The 21,860-nt window shown below is 45.5% G+C and overlaps 1 protein-coding gene across 3 annotated transcripts in view; it reads right to left on the bottom strand.

The window, feature by feature from the left end:
- The window catches only part of LOC121543435 (ankyrin repeat and sterile alpha motif domain-containing protein 1B-like), a 286,881-nt gene that overhangs the window by 176,000 nt on the left and 89,021 nt on the right, over positions 1–21,860 (bottom strand). For all 3 annotated transcript variants that reach the window (XM_041853304.2, XM_041853303.2, XM_045208911.1), the window contains exons 7-11: positions 21,367–21,468; positions 19,400–19,528; positions 17,007–17,083; positions 14,584–14,694; positions 7,804–7,935 (exon numbers count right to left, since the gene is read on the bottom strand). In XM_041853304.2, coding sequence (XP_041709238.2) covers positions 7,804–7,935; positions 14,584–14,694; positions 17,007–17,083; positions 19,400–19,528; positions 21,367–21,468 — 551 coding nt within the window. The remainder of the gene's footprint in view (positions 1–7,803; positions 7,936–14,583; positions 14,695–17,006; positions 17,084–19,399; positions 19,529–21,366; positions 21,469–21,860) is intronic.

The following is a 21,860-nucleotide window of genomic DNA, read 5'->3' as shown; positions in this document are numbered from 1 at the left end:
CTGCAGCACGGATACTGACCAAGACCAGATGTACAGCACACATTACACAGGTTTTAAGGTCTCTGCACTGGCTGCCTGTGAGTTTTAGAATACATTTTGAGATTCTTCTATTGGTTTTTAAATCAATCCACGATTGTGCACCCCAATACATGTCAGACATGCTTTTAAGTTATGTAGCCAGTAGGTCTCTCAGGTCCTCCGGCACTGGCCTTTTAACTATCCCAAAGACTAGGACCAACAGGCTTGGAGAGGCAGCATTTAGTTACTATGCCCACAGCATTTGGAATAGCCTGCCAGAGAACCTGAGGGGGGCCGAAACTGTGGACATATTTAAAAGAGATCTTAAAACACACTTTTTTAGCTTTGCTTTTCCTTAGGGTGCTTTTTAGTCATTCAGTTGTTATTGTTATTCGTTTGTTTTTTTATCCTCTTATGTTTGTTGTGTAGTAAATATTTCAGTTTTTATTTTAATTGTTTATTAGTTTTTCCTGTGAAGCACATTGTGTTGCATTCCATGTCTGAAGTGCCCTGTATAAATAAAGTTTGATTTATTATTTAATGCATTCTCCGTAAATATTAGCTATAAGAAATGTATGTAATTACACACAAACACACGCACACTTATCTCCTCATGGCCAGTGACAGCCTGTACATTGTTTACATTTTAATCATTTATCAGACTCTTATCCAGAGCGACTTACAGTAGTGAGTGCATACATTTTCGTACTGGTCCCCTGTGGGAAACGAAACCCACAACCCTGGCGTTGCAAGCGCAATGCTCTACCAACTGAGCCACACAGGACCCCCAATACCGCCTGAACAGCCCTCCTTCAACTACATTTACATTACTTTTAATCATTTAAAATAATTACAGGAGCAATTAGGGTTAAGTGCCTTGCTCAAGGGCACATCGGCAGATTTTTCACCTAGTCGGGGTTTCGAACCAGCACAGTGGAACAATCCACACAGTGTGTTCTATGGAGCACACCATCACACAAGACATCCAGGGGGTGTTTCTCAATGATACATTTAAATAACAATAGTCAAATATGAAAACTATTCAAGTGTATTGAAGTCTGTATAAGAATAAAGTGAAAAGTTATATTTCATCAAAACAATTTGATCTTGGTTATGACTCAAACGTCTGACCCCAGCTCTTCCTCATCCTCTCTTCCCCAAGTCTCTCTCTTTTATCAGACCTCCAGAACCTCAGTGTTCTTTTCTTTTCCTGTTTACCTCGAGGACTCAGTCAGGAGATGTGCGTTATCTGCAACCCGGAGGGGAACACACACAAACACTCCCAGCGGTTCTAAGAAACCCAAGAGAAACCCAAGGGTAGTGCCTGACAATGTCAGCAGAATGTTCTAGCGAGATGACGAGAGGATGGCTGGGCGTGACAAGGTCACTACAGCTTACTATGGCGCCAGCATTGGACACACACCCTTCCTGCTCCATTCATTTACCCTGGATTCTCCCAACCTGCATTTTTATTTCACCTTTATTTAACCAGATAAGCCAGTTGAGAACAAGTTCTCATTTACAGCTGCGACCTGGCCAAGATAAAGCAAAGCAGTGCGATAAAAACAACAACACATATGGGGTAAACAAAACATAAAGTCAAAAATACAAACAGAAAATATATATACAGTGTGTGCGAATGTAGTAAGTTATGGAGGTAAGGCAATAAATAGGCCATAGTGCAAAATAGTTACAATTTCGTATTAACACTGGAATGGTGATGTGCAAATAGAGGTACTGGGGTGCAAATGAGCAAAATAAATAACAATATGGGGATGAGGTAGTTGGGTGGGCTAAATTCAGAATGGCTGTGTACAGGTGCAGTGTGCGTGCATCCGTGCATTCCTGTGCGTATGTGTGTGGGTGTGTGTTTCCGTATGCGTGTGTGTCTGATATTGCGCAGTGCTCTGACGCACCTGATCTGATCTTGTACAGATTTGTCAATGATTTTAGTGGGCGGATATCCCACGCCTGCTACTTTATGAATTTCTGTGTTGCCTAGCAACCATGTGAACCCTTTGCTTTCCCTCTCTCCCACCCCTCTCTCCCACCCCATCTCTCTCTCCATCATTCTCTCTGCAGGGGCTCCACAGTGACAAAGTTCCAACTTTTCTTTCTCTAAGTCGTCGTACTTTCAGCTGAAGGAACTCTGCGCTGCTTTACCAAACACACAGACACCTAAAGTGGTCCTTGGTTGTCATGGCATCAGTCTGCGTTCACATGGAGAGGATCCACGTCTGTGTGACGAGAGAGCGAGGGAGAGACAGACAGAGAGAGAGAGAGAGAGAGAGAGAGAGAGAGAGAGAGAGAGAGAGAGAGAGAGAGAGAGAGAGAGAGAGAGAGAGAGATGGAACCCCCTCTGCTCAAACACACACACACACATGCAAGACATGCGACAGAGAATGACACGTTTGCCATCTTCTTAATGCCCATACAGTGGGGCAAAAAAGTATTTAGTCAGCCACCAATTGTGCAAGTTCTCCCACTTAAAAATATGAGAGAGGCCTGTAATTTTCATCATAGGTACACGTCAACTATGACAGACAAATTGAGAAAAGAAAATCCAGAAAATCACATTGTAGGATTTTTAATGAATTTATTTGCAAATTATGGTGGAAAATAAGTATTTGGTCACCCACAAACAAGCAAGATTTCTGGCTCTCACAGACCTGTAACTTCTTCTTTAAGAGGCTCCTCTGTCCTCCACTCATTACCTGTATTAATGGCACCTGTTTGAACTTGTTATCAGTATAAATGACACCTGTCCACACAACCTCAAACAGTCACACTCCAAACTCCACTATGGCCAAGACCAAAGAGCTGTCAAAGGACACCAGAAACAAAATTGTAGACCTGCACCAGGCTGGGGAAGACTGAATCTGCAATAGGTAAGCAGCTTGGTTTGAAGAAATCAACTGTGGGAGCAATTATTAGGAAATGGAAGACATACAAGACCACTGATAATCTCCCTAGATCTGGGGCTCCACGCAAGATCTCACCCCATGGGCGTCAAAATGATCACTAGAACGGTGAGCAAAAATCCCAGAACCACACAGGGGGACCTAGTGAATGACCTGCAGAGAGCTGGGACCAAAGTAACAAAGCCTACCATCAGTAACACACTACGCCGCCAGGGACTCAAATCCTGCAGTGGCAGACGTGTCCCCCTGCTTAAGCCAGTACATGTCCAGGCCCGTCTGAAGTTTGCTAGAGTGCATTTGGATGATCCAGAAGAGGATTGGGAGAATGTCATATGGTCAGATGAAACCAAAATATAACTTTTTTGGTAAAAACTCAACTCGTCGTGTTTGGAGGACAAATAATGCTGAGTTGCATCCAAAGAACACCATACCTACTGTGAAGCATGGGGGTGGAAACATCATGCTTTGGGGCTGTTTTTTCTGCAAAGGGACCATGACGACTGATCCGTGTAAAGGAAAGAATGAATGGAGCCATGTATCGTGAGATTTTGAGTGAAAACCTCCTTCCATCAGCAAGGGCATTGAAGATGAAACGTGGCTGGGTCTTTCAGCATGACAATGATCCCAAATCACCGCCCGGGAAACGAAGGAGTGGCTTCGTAAGAAGCATTTCAAGGTCCTGGAGTGGCCTAGCCAGTCTCCAGATCTCAACCCCATAGAAAATCTTTGGAGGGGAGTTGAAAGTCCGTGTTGCCCTGCGACAGCCCCAAAACATCACTGCTCTAGAGGAGATCTGCATGGAGGAATGGGCCAAAATACCAGCAACAGTGTGTGAAAACCTTGTGAAGACTTACAGAAAACGTTTGACCTGTGTCATTGCCAACAAAGGGTATATAACAAAGTATTGAGAAACTTTTGTTATTGACCAAATACTTATTTTCCACCATAATTTGCAAATAAATTCATAAAAAATCCTACAATGTGATTTTCTGGATTTTTTTTTCTCATTTTGTCTGTCATAGTTGGCATGTACCTATGATGAAAATTACAGGCCTCTCTCTTCTTTTTAAGTGGGAGAACTTGCACAATTGGTGACTGACTAAATACTTTTTTCCCCCACTGTATATAGGAGCTGTGGCAATGAAAGACATAGACACTTATTTGATGATGTCTTGGGGTTGCTTCTGTGGTAACAACTACATCTGCACACTCTTTTTCTGTCTTTCTCTCTCTCTCTCTCTCTAACTCCCTCACTCTACTCTCTATATTTATCACACATACGCACGCACGCACGCACACAGCAGCCTTTTAGAGTCACCCTCTGCAGCCTTTTAGAATTACCCTCTGCAGCCTTTTAGAGTCACCCTCTGCAGCCTTTTAGAGTCACCCTCTGCAGCCTTTTAGAGTCACCCTCTGCAGCCTTTTAGAGTCACCCTCTGCAGCCTTTTAGTGTCACCCTCTGCAGCCTTTTAGAGTCACCCTCTGCAGCCTTTTAGAGTCACCCTCTGCAGCCTTTTAGAGTCACTCTCTGCAGCCTTTTAGTGTCACCCTCTGCAGCCTTTTAGTGTCACCCTCTGCAGCCTTTTAGAGTCACCCTCTGCAGCCTTTTAGTGTCACCCTCTGCAGCCTTTTAGAGTCACCCTCTGCAGCCTTTTAGAGTCACCCTCTGCAGCCTTTTAGTGTCACCCTCTGCAGCCTTTTAGTGTCACCCTCTGCAGCCTTTTAGTGTTACCCTCTGCAGCCTTTTAGTGTCACCCTCTGCAGCCTTTTAGTGCCACCCTCTGCAGCCTTTTAGTGTCACACTCTGCAGCCTTTTAGTGTCACCCTCACACATCAGAGTACAGTCCGTCCCGCTAACTGACAGCTTGAGTGACAGCTGAGACCTCGCTACCACGGCGATCGATACAGCGCTTAACACACTTCTGTCAGACAGTGAGAGAAATGTGGAGAAAGAAATGTGGGCTGATGAACAATAGGGAAGGAGCGAGAGAGAGAGACATTGAGAGAGAGAGAGAGAGATACATTGAGAGAGAGAGAGAGAGAGAGAGAGAGAGAGAGAGAGAGAGAGAGAGAGAGAGAGAGAGAGAGACAGAGATAATTACTTGACACATTGGAAAGAACAAACAAAAAAACAGAGCAAACTAGAATGCTATTTGGCCCTAAACAGAGAGTACACAGTGGCAGAATACCTGACCACTGTGACTGACCCAAACTTAAGGAAAGCTTTGACTATGTACAGACTCAGTGAGCATAGCCTTGCTATTGAGAAAGGCCGCCGTAGGCAGACCTGGCTCTCAAGAGAAGACAGGCTATGTGCACACTGCCCACAAAATGAGGTGGAAACTGAGCTGCACTTCCTAACCTCCTGCCAAATGTATGACCATATTAGAGACAGATATTTCCCTCAGATTACAGAGATCCACAAAGAATTCGAAAACAAACCCAATTTTGATAAACTCCCTTATCTACTGGGTGAAAAACCACAGTGTGCCATCACAGCTGCAAGATTTGTGACCTATTGCCACAAGAAAAGGGCAACCAGTGAAGAACAAACACCATTGTAAATACAACCCATATTTATGTTTATTTATTTTCCCATTTGTACTTTAACTATTTGCACATTGTTACAACACTGTAGATATACATAATATGACATTTGAAATGTCTTTATTTTTTTGAAACTTCTGAGTGTAATGTTTACTGTTAATATTTATTGTTTATTTCACTTTTGTTTACTATCTACTTCACTTGCTTTGGCAATGTTAACATACGTTTCCCATGCCAATAAAGCCCTTAAATTGAAATTGAATTGAATTGAGAGAGAGAGAGTCAGAGGGAGATGTGGGGTGAGGCCAAAGGGAAAGAAAGTTGTGGAGAAAAAGCTAAGAACTGAAACTGAGTGGAAAGCGAGAGAGAGACATTTCCACCACTTAAAAAGAGGAAGAGAACAGAGTCCAGTGGGACTGCCATCACTCTGACAATCTGACAAACCGGACGGATGAGAGGAGGAAGGAGAGAAGAACAGATGGAGGAGAGAAAAAGAGAGACTGAGGTGTGGAGAAAGTCTGCTTTGGTGGTCTACATTGGAGCAGAAAAAGCATTCTTACTTACAATTTAACCTATAAAATTACACAACATAGATATTTTGTGAAGATTGTGATGAGTAGTTGATTGTTTGAACACACACTTTGAAAGGTCCAGGACTAGAGTTGAAGCATCCTGTTATAAGACTCTCAGTAAGATTATTCCCTTGTTGAGAGGCCACCGTGACAATCCAATCAGGAGGGAGCTGATTGCCTTGGGGGCAGGGAAAGCATTTCGGGCTAGTTGAAACCAAAATGAGGTTAGTTGAAACCAAAATGAGGCTAGTTGAACCCAAAATGAGGCTAGTTGAACCCAAAATGAGGCTAGTTGAAACCAAAATGAGGCTAGTTGAAACCAAAATGAGGTTAGTTGAAACCAAAATGAGGCTAGTTGAAAACAAAATGTACACACACACACTCAAAATCCAAAAGGTAGGCCCTGCTAATCCATCCCAGGCCCATCATCCCCCACCAGGTGTTGGTAGATAGGTATCTCTAGCCAGGCTGTGGGCCAGACACAGTATTTGTCTAAATGTCACCAGTCTCTACTGCTTTCATCCACGTCCCACTATTGCTAACTGTTTAATCTGCTGTCATTAGCTATGGTTAGCCACGGCAGGGGGGAAACAGGAGGGGGGAGAGAGGGAGGACAGAGGGGGGGAGACTGGAGGGGGAGAGAGGGAGAGAGGGAGGACAGAGGGGGGAAACAGGAGGGGGAGAGAGGGAGGACAGAGTGGGGGAAACAGGAGGGGGAGAGAGGGAGGACAGAGGGGGGAAACAGGAGGGGGAGAGAGGGAGGACAGAGGGGGAGGAGGGACGAGGGGGAAACAGGAGGGGGGAGAGGGAGGACAGAGGGGGGAAACAGGAGGGGGAGAGAGGGAGGACAGAGGGGGGAGACTGGAGGGGGATGGAGGGAGGACAGAGGGGGGTGACAGGAGGGGGATAGAGGGAGGACAGAGGGGGGAGACAGGAGGGGAGCAAGGGAGGACAGATGGCGGAGAGAGATGGAGGACAGAAGTGGGAGACAGGGCAGGGGAGAGGGAGGGGATAGAAGGAGGGGAGAGAGGGGGAGACTGGATACTGTAGCTCAGTTGGTAGAGCATGGCGCTTGCAATGCCAGGGTTGTGGGTTCGTTTCCCACGGTGGCCCAGTATGAAAATGTATGCACTCACTAACTAAGTCGCTCTGGATAAGAGCGTCTGCTAAATGACTAAAATGAAGAAAAAAATGTGATGCTGTTCCCCGTTTTGGAGACAACGAGAGAAAGAGAAAAATGAAGGGAGAGAGAAAGAGTGAAAGAGAGAGAAACGGAATGAAGAGAGATAAAAATATATTCAGAAAGATAGATAGTGAAAGATAGATAGTCAGAAAGATAGATAGAAAGATAGATAAATAGTCAGAAAGATAGATAGTCAGAAAGATAGATAGTGAAAGAGAGCAAATGGCCAAGAGAGATACTTTGCGGCAACACAACGACAATACAAACCAAGCGCAAAACGGAAGACAACATCCACTGAGCTCTATTAGCTGTACAAATACATAAACATATTGCTACATGGCTCAGCCCCGCTGCATTCTGCAGGGTGATATATACTAACTGAGTGTGTCAGAGACAACGAGCCATACATACTGTGAAACAGGCCATTAGAGTGACTTTGATTGAGACAGGGCAATTATAGCATAGTATACTGGCACTCCATGACAATGCTTATCCGTTTTATTAATGACAGGAGGAAGAGGGAATGTAGGAATACAAGTGAAGGGGGGAGGTGTGTGTGTACCTGTGACAGGCTGGAGAAGCCCAGGTTGTGACAGCCATTGCAGGGTGTAAGGGCCTCCCAGAACCCAGCGGGGCCACAGCTCTTCTCCCCCTCCTCTTCCTCCTGGGCCGGGGGAAGTGGGGGAGTGGGCCGCTGCAGAGAGATACAATACACACTGTTTATTTAAACACACACTCACCAAAACACACACTGAATCTCACACAAACCTACTCCAGGTCACTACAGAGAAACACAATACAATATTGAAGATGTAAAAAATGTGTTGGTCTGATCTGTATGAGGAAGTGAATCCAGATGTAGCACTGGAAGTATTTGGACAATTATTTATGCCAATTGTTGACAAGCATGCACCTGTTAAGAAACTTTGAGAACTGGTTCGATCAATTGAAAAATGTTATGGTTCAAAGAAATGATGCAAAAGAGGTGGCAAACAAGTCAGGCTGCTCAGCTGATTGGTTGACATACTGTAAATTGAGAAATGTTATGACTAAACTTAACAAAAAGAAGAAGAAAGTATATTACCAAACAAAGATAAATGACATAAAACACAATGGAAAAATACTTTGGAGTACCTTAAATGATATCATGGGCAGAAAACCCAACTAATCTCCATCATCCACTGAAGTTGATGGGTCCTTTATAATGGTATTGCAAATCATTTCAATGACTATTTTCACTAGCAGTGGAAAAACTCAGAAGTGCAATGACAACAATGAACAGTGAACCATCATATTTTGGTATAAAATATTTAATAATGAAAGCGAAGGATTGCTGTTTTGAATTTGGTCAAGTTAGTGTGGGAGAGGTCAATATTAATAACGATAAGACTCCAGGTATAAACAACCTTGATGTGAAACTATAGAGATTGGTAGCAGACTGCCACCCCTATTTGCTATATATTTAACCAAAGCCTAAAGGAGTGTCCACAGGTGTGGAAGGAAGCTAAAGTTATTCCACTGCCTAAAAATAGTAAAGCACCCTTTGCTGGCTCTAACAGCCTCCCAATCAGTTTGCTGCCTGTTCTTAGTAAACTGATGGAGGTAATTGTGTTTGACCAAATACAATGCTATTTTTCAGAGAACAAGTTAACTACTGATTTTCAGCATGCATATAGGGAAGGGCACTCAACTTGTACTGCACTGACTCAGGTGACTGACGATTGGTTAAAATAAATGGATAATAAGATGATAGTTGGAGCTGTAATGTTAGATTTCAGTGCAGCCTTTGATGTTATTGATCATACATTGTTATTGAAGAAACTCACTTGCTATGGCTTTACATCACCTGCCATCACATGGTTGGAGAGTTATTTCTCCAATAGAACCCAGAGAGTGTTATTCAACGGAAGCTTCTCTAACATCAGATATGTACTGTGCGGTATTCCTCAGGGCAGTTGCCTTGGGCCGTTACACTTCCCTATTTTTACAAATGATTTGCCACTGGTCTTACACGAAACTAGAATGACTATGTATGCTGATGATTCCACACTCTACACGTCAGCACTCAAAGCCAGTGAGCTCACTGAAATTCTAAATAAGGAGTTACAGTCAGTATCAGAATGGGTGATTAATAATAAACTGGTCTTAAATACATCTAAAACTGAAAGCCTTGTATTTGGTTAAAAACATTCTCTTAAACCTAAACCTCAACTGGAGTTGTACAAAAGGGTGTGACCATTGAGAAAGTTGAGGAAGCTTAACTCCTAGGTATAACATTGGGTAGTCAATTATCGTGGGCAAGTCATATTGACAAAGTTGTTGTGAAGATGGGGAGGGGTCTGTTCTGCATTTCTGACACAAAAATCAACTGTACTATTTGTTCAGGCTCTGGTCTTGTCCTATCTTGATTTCTGTCTGGAAATATGGTCAAGAAAGACCTACCAAAGCTGCAGCTGGCTCAAAACAGAGCAGCACGCCTTGCCCTTAACTGCACATACAGAACTAACATCAACCACATGCATGCCAGTCTTCCCTGGTTGACAAGAGATTAACTGCTTCTCCTAGTTTTAATTAGAAATATTACTGTGACGAAAATTCCAGACTGTCGGCATAATCAAATAACATTCAGCTCAGACACCCATTCACACCCCACCAGTGGTCCCCTGTAGCTCAGTTGGTAGAGCATGGCGCTTGCAACGCCAGGGTTGTGGGTTCGTTTCCCACGGCGGGCCAGTATGAAAAATGTATGCACTCACTAACTGTAAGTCGCTCTGGATGAGAGCGTCTGCGAAATGACAAAAATTTAAAAATGTCTTCACAGTCCCCAAGTCCAAAACAAATTCACAGCAACGCAGTTTTATACAGAGCCATGATCGCATGGAACTCCCTTCCATCTCCAATTACTCAACTCATGGAACGGCGGGGACAAACACAAGCACACACACATTATATTTTTGTTGTTTTAATTTTCTTTTGTTGCATTGTTTGTATATAATTGTATTATAAATGTGTGTGATTTGTATAAGTGTATAAGTGTTTTGTTACTTAGTGTTTTTTGTGGACCCCCGGAAGAGTAGCTACTGCTTCTGCAAAAGCTACTGGGGATCCTAATAAACAAATAATACACGCACACACACACTAACACGCACACAATGTGCCCTTTTTATAGGGTCTATATTGCCAAGAGGATATATGTTTAGATGGGTTTTGTGAGAGGGGTGTTGTCTCCTGACAACACCAGTGACCCACATGATGCAGGGGGAAAGCCCAAGGTCCCAGTAAGATTGAGAGGCAGAGAGGGAGGGGAAACAGAGAAAGAGCAAGAGAGGGGCAAATGGAGTAGGGAGGAGAGTGAGAGAGAGATTGCTGGATAAAATAAATGGAAGAACCAGAAGGTCACCAATTTTATGAGATCATGGAAAGACTAAAAAAAAAACGCAATATAGACATACTCTACGAAACACACAACAATCCTCTCTCTTGCACACACACAGTCTTGTACAGCTAACCTTGTGGGGACATACAATTCAGTCCCATTCAAAATCCTATTTTCCCTAACCCCTAAACTTAACCCTAACCCGTACTCTTACCCAAAAACCTAACCCCCTAGAAATAGCATTTGACCTCGCGGGGACTAACAAAATGTCCCCAGTTGGTGACGTTTACTATTTCTGGTCCCCACAAGAATAGTCTCTCTCTCTCTCTCTCTCTCTCTCTCTCTCTCTCTCTCTCTCTCTCTCTCTCTCTCTCTCTCTCTCTCTCTCTCTCTCTCTCTCTCTCTCTCTCTCTCTCTCTCTCTCTCTCTCTCTCTCTCTCTCTCTCTCTCTCTCTCTCTCTCTCTCTCTCTCTCTCTCTCTCTCTCTCTCTCTCTCTCTCTCTCTCTCTCTCTCTCTCTCTCTCTCTCTCTCTCTCTCTCTCTCTCTCTCTCTCTCTCTCTCTCTCTCTCTCTCTCTCTCTCTCTCTCTCTCTCTCTCTCTCTCTCTCTCTCTCTCTCTCTCTCTCTCTCTCTCTCTCTCTCTCTCTCTCTCTCTCTCTCTCTCTCTCTCTCTCTCTCTCTCTCTCTCTCTCTCTCTCTCTCTCTCTCTCTCTCTCTTCCCATTATTAATTTTGCTGTGTCCCAAATTGGACCCTATTCCCTATATACTAGGGCATTACTTTGCCATTTGGGACACAGCCTCCAACATGGACACAGGCAGCCACCCCTGCCTTGGTCCTTCCAGGTCTGCTCAGTTGAATGATGATACTGTCATTTGGTGGAATAATATTAGCATGTGCTATCTAATGAATATTTATTGTTCTCTGTTGAACGGTAGAGGTGATTTGTCAGAGCTAGGCCCGTTGGAAGCCTGGGGCTAGAGTAGTGGAACTCCCTGACTTTCTCACACTACAGAGTACCTCATTTAGTGGGGAAAAGCTGGTTTGTTGTGTGCTACTATTATGGTAGTGTGGTCTTCACTGTGTTGTCGATTGTCAATGGTCATCTTACAATCACACATGACAATCATGGAATTGTCACGGAAGAGACATTAAAGTTGTAGACACAACAGAACAGACATGGCTGTCCCTTGCAGTACATACACGTTAGGCCACCAATGCCATGTCAGTATAGGTCTAACACATTGACACCTGATACGTCATTCGTTGATGTGGCATCATTACTAGACAAACATGATGAACACCTATTTGTGACATGGCTGTTGACCTGTTCTATTTAGTAAGTGCTTCGCTACTAGCCAATGAGGCCCTTCCATAGTGTACAGCAGATGTAGCGATGAGGGCAGTGGGCTACACCCATAGACATTCAACTCTATTTCTATAGAGTGTGTCATACAGGAGATGACCATGTTTTCTTCATCAGTCTTTCTGACGAACAGACGCTGCATCACTCTCTGACATTTACAGTGTGTCATGCTAATGGTCAGGCATGCATTCCAAATGAGCACATAGGCCTGTATGTGCACAGGGGACATATTCACACATCCAGATCCATGAAGAACCATACAAATAAGCATGAGAGACACACATACGGACACTGACCATGAAAACACAAAATCTATTACATATGTAACCCACTCCATTACATGTGCTCTGTGTGTGCTCTGTGTGTGTGTGTGTGTGTTTGTTCGCCTACATCGTCGCCTCAGTGTGTGACTGATTGAGACGTGTGTGTGCTTCTGTTAAACTAAGGCCTGCCCAGAGGCTGTCGCTCCATCAAGCCACCCACCCCCACCACACACACACACACAGCGGCAGTGGTTTGATTCAAACCAGATCAATTCCTGTTAGTGTGCCGCGCCAAACGCCACAGGCATCAATCTCTGTGGAAACGAAAAAACTCGAAACCTGTCGCCACGACGAAAGTCCTTCTACCCATCAGCTCTCAGGGGTGAAGCTAGGCTGACCAAGGCCTTGTTCTAATACTAAAACATGCACCCTTCCTTCCTACCTTACTGCCTTCCTTCAAGTGGATTCCTACAAAATCACTGATTTGATGTAAAGCAAGGATTCCATTACATAGCTTTCACCAATCCAGTCATGTCAGATCAGTGGTTGCTTCATGGAAGGAAGGAGGATGTTCTACACTGAAAAATATGAACGCAAAATGTAAGGTGTTGGTCCCATGTTTCATGAGCTGAAATAGAAGATCCCAGAAATGTTCCATATGCACAAAAAACGTATTTCTCTAAAATGTTATGCACACATTTGTTTACATCCCTGTTAGTGAGCATTTCTACTTTAGCAAGATAATCCATCCACCTGACAGGTGTGGCATATCAAGAAGCTGATTAAACAGCATGGTCATTACACAGGTGCAACTTGTGCTGGGGACAATAAAAGGTCCTTCTAAAATGTGCAGTTGTGTCACACAACACAATGCCACAGATGTCTCAAGCATTGAGGGAGCATGCAGTTGGCATGCTGACTGCAGGAATGTCCACCAGAGCTGTTGGCAGAGAATTTAATTTCTTTACCATAAGCCGCCTCCAACGTTATTTTAGTGAATTGTGCAGCACGTCCAACAGGCCTCACAACCGCAGACCATGTGTAACCACACCAGCCTAGGACATCCACATCGGGCTTCTTCACCTGCGGGTTCATCTGAGAGCAGCCACCCGGACAGCTGATGAAACAGTGGGTTTGCATAACCGTCTCAGGGAAGCTAATCTGCGTGCTCGTCGTCCTCACCAGGGTCGTGACCTGAATGCAGTTCGGCGTCGTAAACAACTTCAGTGGGCAAATGCTCACCTTCGATGGCCACTGGCATGCTGGAGAAGTGTGCTCTTCACGGATGGATCCCGGTTTCAACTGTACCGGACAGATGGCAGACAGCTCGTATGGCATCGTGTGGGCGAGCGGTTTGCTGATGTCAACGTTGTGAACAGAGTGCCCCATGGTGGCAGTGGGGTTATGGTATGGGCAGGCATAAGCTACGGACAACAAACAAAATTGCATTTTATCGATGGCAATTTGAATGGACGGAGATACCGTGACAAGATCCTGAGGCCCATTGTGGTGCCATTTATCCGCCGCCATCACCACGTTTCAGCATGATAATGCACAGACCCATATCGCAAACATCTGTACACAATTCCTGGAAGATGAAAATGTTCCAGTTCTTCCATGGCCTGCATACTCACCACTCAACCAGAAGAGTACAAAAACCAAAAAATAAATAAAACATTTGATAAATAATAGATAGCATCTTTATAAAATAAATTTGATCATCCACGTCTCTGGATCGATGTGTACGACAGCGTGTTCCAATATCCAGCAACTTCGCACAGTCATTGAAGATGAGTGGGACAACATTCCACAGGCCACAATCAACAGCCTGATCAACTCTATGCGAAGGAGATGTGTCGCGCTGCATGAGGCAAATGGTGGTCACACCAGATACTGACTGGTTTTCTGATCCACGCCCCTAACTTTTTTTTAAGGTATCTGTGACCAATAGATGCAAATCTGTATTCCCAGTCATGTGAAATCCATAGATTACGCCCTCATTTATTTATTTAAATTTACTAATTTCCTTATAGGAACTGTAACTCAGTAAAATCTTTGAAATTGTTGCATGTTGCGTTTATGTTTTTGTTCAGTATACATTTCTGCCTTACAGCCTGTCTGAGGCTGCCCTCACCTGGTGACTAAATGCTACTACAGCAATGGACCCCAGAGCGCTGCAGTAGAACATTGTTTTCCAATCCATTCCTGGGGGACCATGAATAACAATCCAACTGTACGATACCCCAGACCCAAAATTGTGAAAACGTTCCTCACCCTCCACATCCTCCTTGATTATCCCTGGTCCCATCCACCCTCCCTGATCCAAAATGGTGCTCACCTTTCTGACTCTGCTCAGGGTGCCGTTGCTGCGTCGCTCCTCGTCTGAGAGGTGGTCGCTGCCAAAGCTGTCCATGGAATGAGAGTGGGATGAGATGGTCTGGCAGAGCTCCTAAGTGGAGTAGAGTAGAGTAGAGTAGGGTAGGGTAAAGTAGGGTAGAGTAGGGTAAGTAGAGTAGGGTAGGGTAGGGTAGGGTAGAGTAGAGTAGGGTAGGGTAGGGTAGGGTAGAGTAGAGTAGAGTAGGGTAGAGTAGAGTAGGGTAAAGTAGAGTAGGGTAGGGTAGGGTAAAGTAGAGTAGGGTAGGGTAGAGTAGGGTAGTGTAGAGTAGAGTAGAGTAGAGTAGAGTAGAGTAGAGTAGAGTAGAGTAGAGTAGGGTAGGGTAGGAAAGGGTAGGGTAGGGTAGAGTAGAGTAGAGTAGAGTAGAGTAGAGTAGAGTAGGGTAGGGTAGGGTAGGGTAGAGTAGGGTAGGGTAAAGTAGAGTAATGTAGGGTAGAGTAGAGTTGGGTAGGGTAGAGTAGGGTAGGGTAGGGTATAGTAGGGTAGAGTAGGGTAGAGTAGGGTAGGGTAGGGTAGGGTAAAGTAAAGTAGGGTAGGGTAAAGTTGAGTAGGGTAGGGTTGAGTAGAGTAGAGTAGGGTAAAGTAGAGTAGGGTAGGGTAGAGTAGGGTAGGGTAGGGTAGAGTAGGGTCAAGTAGGGTAGGGTAGAGTAGAGTAGGGTAGGGTAGGGTAGGGTAAAGTAGAGTAGGGTAGGGTAGGGTAAAGTAGAGTAGGGTAGGGTAGGATAGGGTAGAGTAGGGTAGGGTAGAGTAGAGTAGAGTAGGGTAGGGTAGGAAAGGGTAGGAAAGGGTAGGGTAGAGTAGAGTAGAGTAGAGTAGAGTAGAGTAGGGTAGGGTAAAGTAGAGTAGGGTAGGGTAAAGTAGAGTAGGGTAGGGTAAAGTAGAGTAGAGTTGGGTAGGGTAGAGTAGAGTAGGGTAGGGTAGAGTAGGGTAGAGTAGGGTAGGGTAGAGTAGAGTAGGGTAGGGTCAAGTAGGGTAGGGTAGAGTAGGGTAGGGTAAAGTAGAGTAGAGTAGGGTAGGGTAAAGTTGAGTAGGGTAGGGTTGAGTAGAGTAGAGTAGGGTAAAGTAGAGTAGGGTAGGGTAGGGTAGAGTAGGGTAGGGTAGGGTAGAGTAGAGTAGGGTAGGGAAGAGTAGGGTAGAGTAAAGCAGGGTAGGGTAGGGTAGGGTAGAGTAGAGTAGAGTAGAGTAGAGTAGAGTAGAGTAGAGTAGAGTAGAGTAGAGTAGAGTAGAGTAGAGTAGAGTAGAGTAGAGTAGAGTAGGGTAGGGTAGGGTAGGGTAGGGTAGAGTAGAGTAGAGTAGAGTAGAGTAGAGTAGAGTAGAGTAGGGTAGAGTAGAGTAGGGTAGGGTAAAGTAGAGTAGGGTAGGGTAGGGTAGGGTAGGGTAGGGTAGGGTAGAGTAGTGTAGGGTAAAGTAGAGTAAAGTTGAGTAGGGTAGAGTAGAGTAGGGTAGAGTAGGGTAAAGTAGAGTAGGGTAGGGTATAGTTGAGTAGGGTAGAGTAAAGTAGAATAGGGTAGGGTAGAGTAGGGTAGAGTAGAGTAGGGTAGGGTACAGTAGAGTAGAGTAGGGTAGGGTAAAGTAGAGTAGGGTAGAGTAGAGTAGGGCAGGGTAGGGTAGAGTAGGGTAGGGTAGAGTAGGGTAGGGTAGGGTAGAGTAGAGTAGGGTAGGGTAAAGTAGAGTAGAGTAGAGTAGAGTAGAGTAGAGTAGAGTAGAGTCGGTGTAGAGTAGAGTAGAGTAGAGTAGAGTAGGGTAAAGTAGAGTAGGGTAGGGTAAAGTTGAGTAGGGTAGGGTTGAGTAGAGTAGAGGAGGGTAAAGTAGAGTAGGGTAGGGTTGAGTAGAGTAGAGGAGGGTAAAGTAGAGTAGGGTAGGGTAGGGTAGGGTAGAGTAGAGTAGAGTAGGGTACAGTAGAGTAGAGTAGGGTAGATTAGGGTAAAGTAGAGTAGGGTAGGTTAGGGTAGAGTAGAGTAGAGCAGGGTAGGGTAGAGTAGGGTAGGGTAGAGTAGAGTAGAGTAGGGTAGGGTAGGGTAGGGTAGGGTAGAGTAGAGTAGAGTAGGGTAGGTTAGGGTAGGGTAGGGTAGGGTAGAGTAGAGTAGAGTAGGGTAGGGTAGAGTAAAGTAGAGTAGAGTAGGGTAGGGTAGGGTAGAGTAGAGTAGAGTAGAGTAGAGTAGAGTAGAGTAGGGTAGGGTAGAGTAAAGTAGAGTAGAGTAGTGTAGGGTAGGGTAGGGTAGAGTAGGGTAGGGTAGAGTAGAGTAGGGTAGTAATTTATTGACTTGGGGAATTGTTTTATCACCATAAGCATCAGCAATGGGGGCTTTACAAGTAGGCTCTCATTGTAGATTGTAGAAGATTAAGATAATAACATAACAGCACACCTCAAAGGAGTAGTCTCTGTCCCGACACATCTTCATCTCATTCAGCAGCTTGGAGAGCTCCCCTGTCACAGCATCATCTGGGGAGGAGGAGGGGAGGAGAGGGAAAGGAGATGGGAGAGAGGGAGGAGTAGAGGGAGCGAAGGAGAGACGAAGGAGAGGAGAGATGAGAGAGATTATAAGGGTAGAAAGGGGGAGATGGGGAGAGAGAGGGGAGATAGGGGAGAGAGAGGGGGAGATGGTGGAGAGAGAGGGGAGATGGGGGAGATGGGAGAGAGGGGAGATGAGTGAGATGGTGGAGAGAGTGGGGAGATGGGGAGAGAGGGGGAGATGAGGGAGATGGAGAGAGAGAGGGGAGATCGGGAGAGAGTGGGGAGATGGGGAGAGAGTGGGGAGATGGGGAGAGAGAGGGGAGATGGGAGAGAGAGGGGAGATGGGGGAGAGAGAGGGAGATGGGGAGAGTGGGAGAAAAGAGATAGAGAGGGTGAGTGGGAGAGAGAGAGTTGGGGAGAGAGAGGGGACAGGGGAGAGAGAGGGGAGATGGGGAGAGAGAGGGGACAGGGGAGAGAGAAGGGAGATGGGGAGAGAGGGGAGAGAGAGATAGGGAGAGAGAGGGGAGAGAGAGGGGACGGGGAGAGAGAGGAGATGGGGAGAGAGAGGAGATGGGGAGAGAGAGGAGAGAGGGGAGAGAGAGGGGAGATGGGGAGAGAGAGGAGATGGAGAGAAGAGATGGGGAGAGAGAGAGGAGATGGGGGGAGAGGGGAGAGAGAGGGGAGATGGGAGAGAGAGGGGAGATGGGGAGAGAGAGGGGAGATGGGGAGAGAGTGGTGAGAGAAGAGATTGTGGATAGTCAAACGAAGGGGACAACAAAAGACAAAAAGGGAAAATGTTAAATCTGTTTTCAACAATCCTAGCTAATTGTGACATGTAAGGACGTGAAAGAATGGAGAGATGAGAAAGAGAGCTGAAGTCAAAAGAGACAGAGAAGCTTCTCTCTCCATCTCTCTTCATCTCTACCATTCTCTGTGGCCTTCGTGGGTTGTGGTATAATTGGAATTGGATTCTGCTCTCCTTCCCTCTCGGATCAATATCTAGCTTCAGCCACTGTGGCACACCCACACACACCCACGCCCACACACACCCACACCCACGCTCACACCCACACACACCCAAACACACCCATGGCCACACCCACGCCCCCACACACACATCTTGGAGTGACCTGCTCGTTGATGGTATTTCCTTCAGTGAAAACAGCTAGAGTCAGAGTACTACAGTACATAATGATGATGATGGATCAAACTGGGTTTGTTTCTACTAAACACTAATCTGTTCAGTTGAATGGAGTTCAAATGAACTAAAGAGAGCAGACCTGGCCAAATACATATGTCAACACCTTAATATGATCCTTTCTGTGACTGGGGATGTGTGGCGGCGTTCTATTCCAGAAAGTTGTTCGTCCCGTCTGCCCTCGTTCACTGCCCTTCACAGACCTGATAGACCTGGAGAGGTGAAAGCAATATGGCGGAAGCCCGGCAGAGATGGTGCTTTCACCTATCTAGTCATCACAGATCCACAATTGAGAGTGACAGAGGAGGTCAACAATTTTGTAAAATGGAACCCAGCCGGGTATCCCCCTCTCCTCCTCCACTACCCCTCTCCCTCCCTTTCTCCTCCTTTCAATTCAATTCAATTCAAGGGGCTTTATTGGCATGGGAAACATAACAGTAATTAACAGTAAAACATTACACAAAAGTTCCAAAAGAATAAAGCCTTTCTCCACCACTCCCTCCCTCTCTCCCTCCCTCTCTCCTCCTTTCTCCACCACTCCCCCTCTCTCCACCACTCCCCCTCTCCATACACTAAAGTGTGCCGAAGTGTTTAAACACAGTGTGTGTTCAGGCGTGAACGAGCTGTGCTGAAGGTGTTTTTTCAGCTCCCTTCCTCCACTAAAGATAATTCAAGGGGGTGCTGACTGGCGGTGATTGAGAAGAGAGAGAGAGCAGCGGGAGTTGTAAGAGTGATACCAGTGCACCGCTCCAGCTCAGCCACTAGGGGTAGTGTTGGCTAAGGGAAAACTGCATTGAAGTTGAGTGAGGTAGTACCGGTTCATACCAATAGAGGCACTGCTCCCCATGTTTGAAAATATCAGTCTGATTTTGTGTGTATAGAGTGTGTTTGATAGATATGTGTATAGTGTGTGTTTGTGCGTTAACGTATGTGTGTGTATTTGTGTGTGTGTGTGTGTGTGTGTGTGCGTTAACGTGTGTATGTGTGTGTGTGTGTGTGTGTGTGTGTGTGTGTGTGTGTGTGTGTGTGTGTGTGAGTGAGTGAGTGAGTGAGTGAGTGTGTGAGTGTGTGTGTTCGTATAAGTTTGTGTGTGTGTGTGTACTTACTTTTGTGCCTGAGGGAGGGGGAGGCGGAGGGAGAGGGGATAGAGGTGCGAGGTGTGGGGACAGGACACTGGCGAATAGGTTCCTCCATCAACACACTCTTATTGTCCATCATCTCTTCCATCATATACTCTGGAGAGAGAGAAAGAGAGAAAGAGGAGAGAGAGAATGGAGAGAGGGGGAGAGAAAAGAGAGGGAGAGTGAGATAATGGAGAGAGGGAGAGAGAGAGAGACCGAAAGAGAGACAGACAGAGAGACATAGAAAGAGAGAGAGAGAGACAGAGAGAGACCGAGAGAGAGACCGAGAGAGAGACCAAGAGAGAGACAGAGAGAGAGACCGAGAGAGAGACCGAGAGAGAGACCGAGACAAACAGAGAGCGGTGGTGGTGTGAATGTAGTGTTCAAAAGGTTGCAGACATAGAGCAGAAAACCATTTAATTGTGGTCCCCACAAGGTCAAATGCTTTTTCTAGGGGGTTTAGGCTTAAGGTTAGAATTAATGTTAGGGTTAGAATTACGTTAAGGGTTAGGGTTAGGACCTAGGGTTAGTTTTAGGAAGGGTTAAGGTTAGGATTTTGGGTTAAGGTTAGGGTAAGAGTACGGGTTAGGTTTAGGTTTAGGGGTTAGGGAAAATAGGATTTTGAATGGGACTGAATTTTGTGTCCCCACAAGGTTATCTGTACAAGACTGTGTGTGTGTGTGTGTGTGTGTGTGTGTGTAAAAAGGTGTTAGAGATCAAACTTTGACAGCTCTTATCAGGCATAAGATATTCATACAGAATGTTTAAATATATGGATTGAATCATTTAATTACTTTAACAATGATGACTGAATATTATTGAGTTTAAATGGGTGGGATCAATCGCGAAATGAAATCCCATTTTCTCTCCCTCTGACAGGAAATGGGAGGCAGCTGATCCATTCACTCTCTCCCAGCTGTGTCCTGAATTTGCTCTCTGTCACCATCTCTGCATTTCTCCTCCTCCCTCTTCTTCTCTCCCTCTCCTCCCCCTCCCTCTCTCTTTCTTCCTCTCATCCCCACTCTATCCTTTTCTCTCCCTCTCCTCCCCTTTATCTCCCCCTACCTACCTACCTCTCCTCTCCCTCCTCTCTCATTCCTGACCCTGAACTTCCTCTGCCGCCATCTCTCTTTTGCTTTATAGTTGTCTGCACCTCGCCCACGTCTTTCCCCTCTAGACCTCTCTCTATTTCTCTCTCTCGCCTAAATCATCCTCAACTATGGCTTACTTCTCTCTCTCTCCCTCCCTCCCTCCCTCTCTCTCTCCCTCCCTCCCTCCCTCCCTCCCTCCCTCCCTCCCTCCAAGGGCTTTATTTGCATGGGAAACATATGTTTACATTGCCAAAGCAAGTGAAATAGATAATGATTCGTCATGAATCTTGTTCTGGAGGAAGCACTGCAGGGTGGTCACTAGCTGGCCATAAAGTCATCAAATCAGATGTTAAACCTAACCCTAACCACACTGCTAACCCTAATGCCTAACCTTAAATTAAGATCAAAAAGCACATTTTTGTTTTCATGATTTTTTCTAATTTTGACTGTGCAACTGACATCCACATCCACAAACCCCAAACCACTTATTCCTACAGAACATTCCAAAGTCTTTCTAGTGGCTTAGCCATAACTGCAGATAACCATGGCACTCAACTCAATGAGCTAGCCCGTGAGCTAATCTCCTACTAACAATTCAGGACTAGTGACAACAGTGTATTGTTCTCTGAGAGCAGAAGACAATGGCAGAAGCATTAGGTTGTGTAAGAGAATGCTCCCCCCTGTGTATAGGAAGAGCAACACAGAGGGCTCACATTGTTCTTGTTCCCTATTGGAAGATAAACTTCCTGGAACAACTTGTATCAATCTGCACACATCCGGACACTACACTGCCCGGCCCTCTAGACAACCACATACACTGTCACGACGAGGGTGAGAGAGCGGTGTGTGTGTGTGTGGTACCTTGCATGAGTGCAGTGATTTGCTGGGACTTCTGTGCAGGGTGTTCTCTGAGGATCTCCAAAGCTGTTCTTCCCTGGCAGTCTGTGATGTTGGCGTCAATACCTGCAACAGACAGAAGACAGAAATAATGGGTCAGACAGGCACCCAGCCGACACCACCCCACACTCACACACACTGACATACACACATCTAGTCCCCTATAGCTCAGTTGGTAGAGCATGGCGCTTGCAACGCCAGGGTTGTGGGTTCGTTTCCCACGGGGGGCCAGTATGAAAATGTATGCACTCACTAACTGTAAGTCGCTCTGGATAAGAGCGTCTGCTAAATGACTAAAATGTAAAATGTAAAAATCTAGCCTCCTGCACACACTCCCTTAACAAGTAAATCTATATACTAATTTTAAAAGGGAAGCGCTGTAAAGTGTTGCGTGTATTTCGTTTTGAACAAGACATCCCGTGGATTGCACCATTAATGCCTGAGGAAAGCTCAAGTCC

The sequence above is a fragment of the Coregonus clupeaformis genome, chromosome 28, assembly GCF_020615455.1.
Source record: "Coregonus clupeaformis isolate EN_2021a chromosome 28, ASM2061545v1, whole genome shotgun sequence".
In the NCBI taxonomy this organism is placed as follows: domain Eukaryota; kingdom Metazoa; phylum Chordata; class Actinopteri; order Salmoniformes; family Salmonidae; genus Coregonus; species Coregonus clupeaformis.
This window is presented reverse-complemented; position numbering and strand designations above follow the sequence as displayed.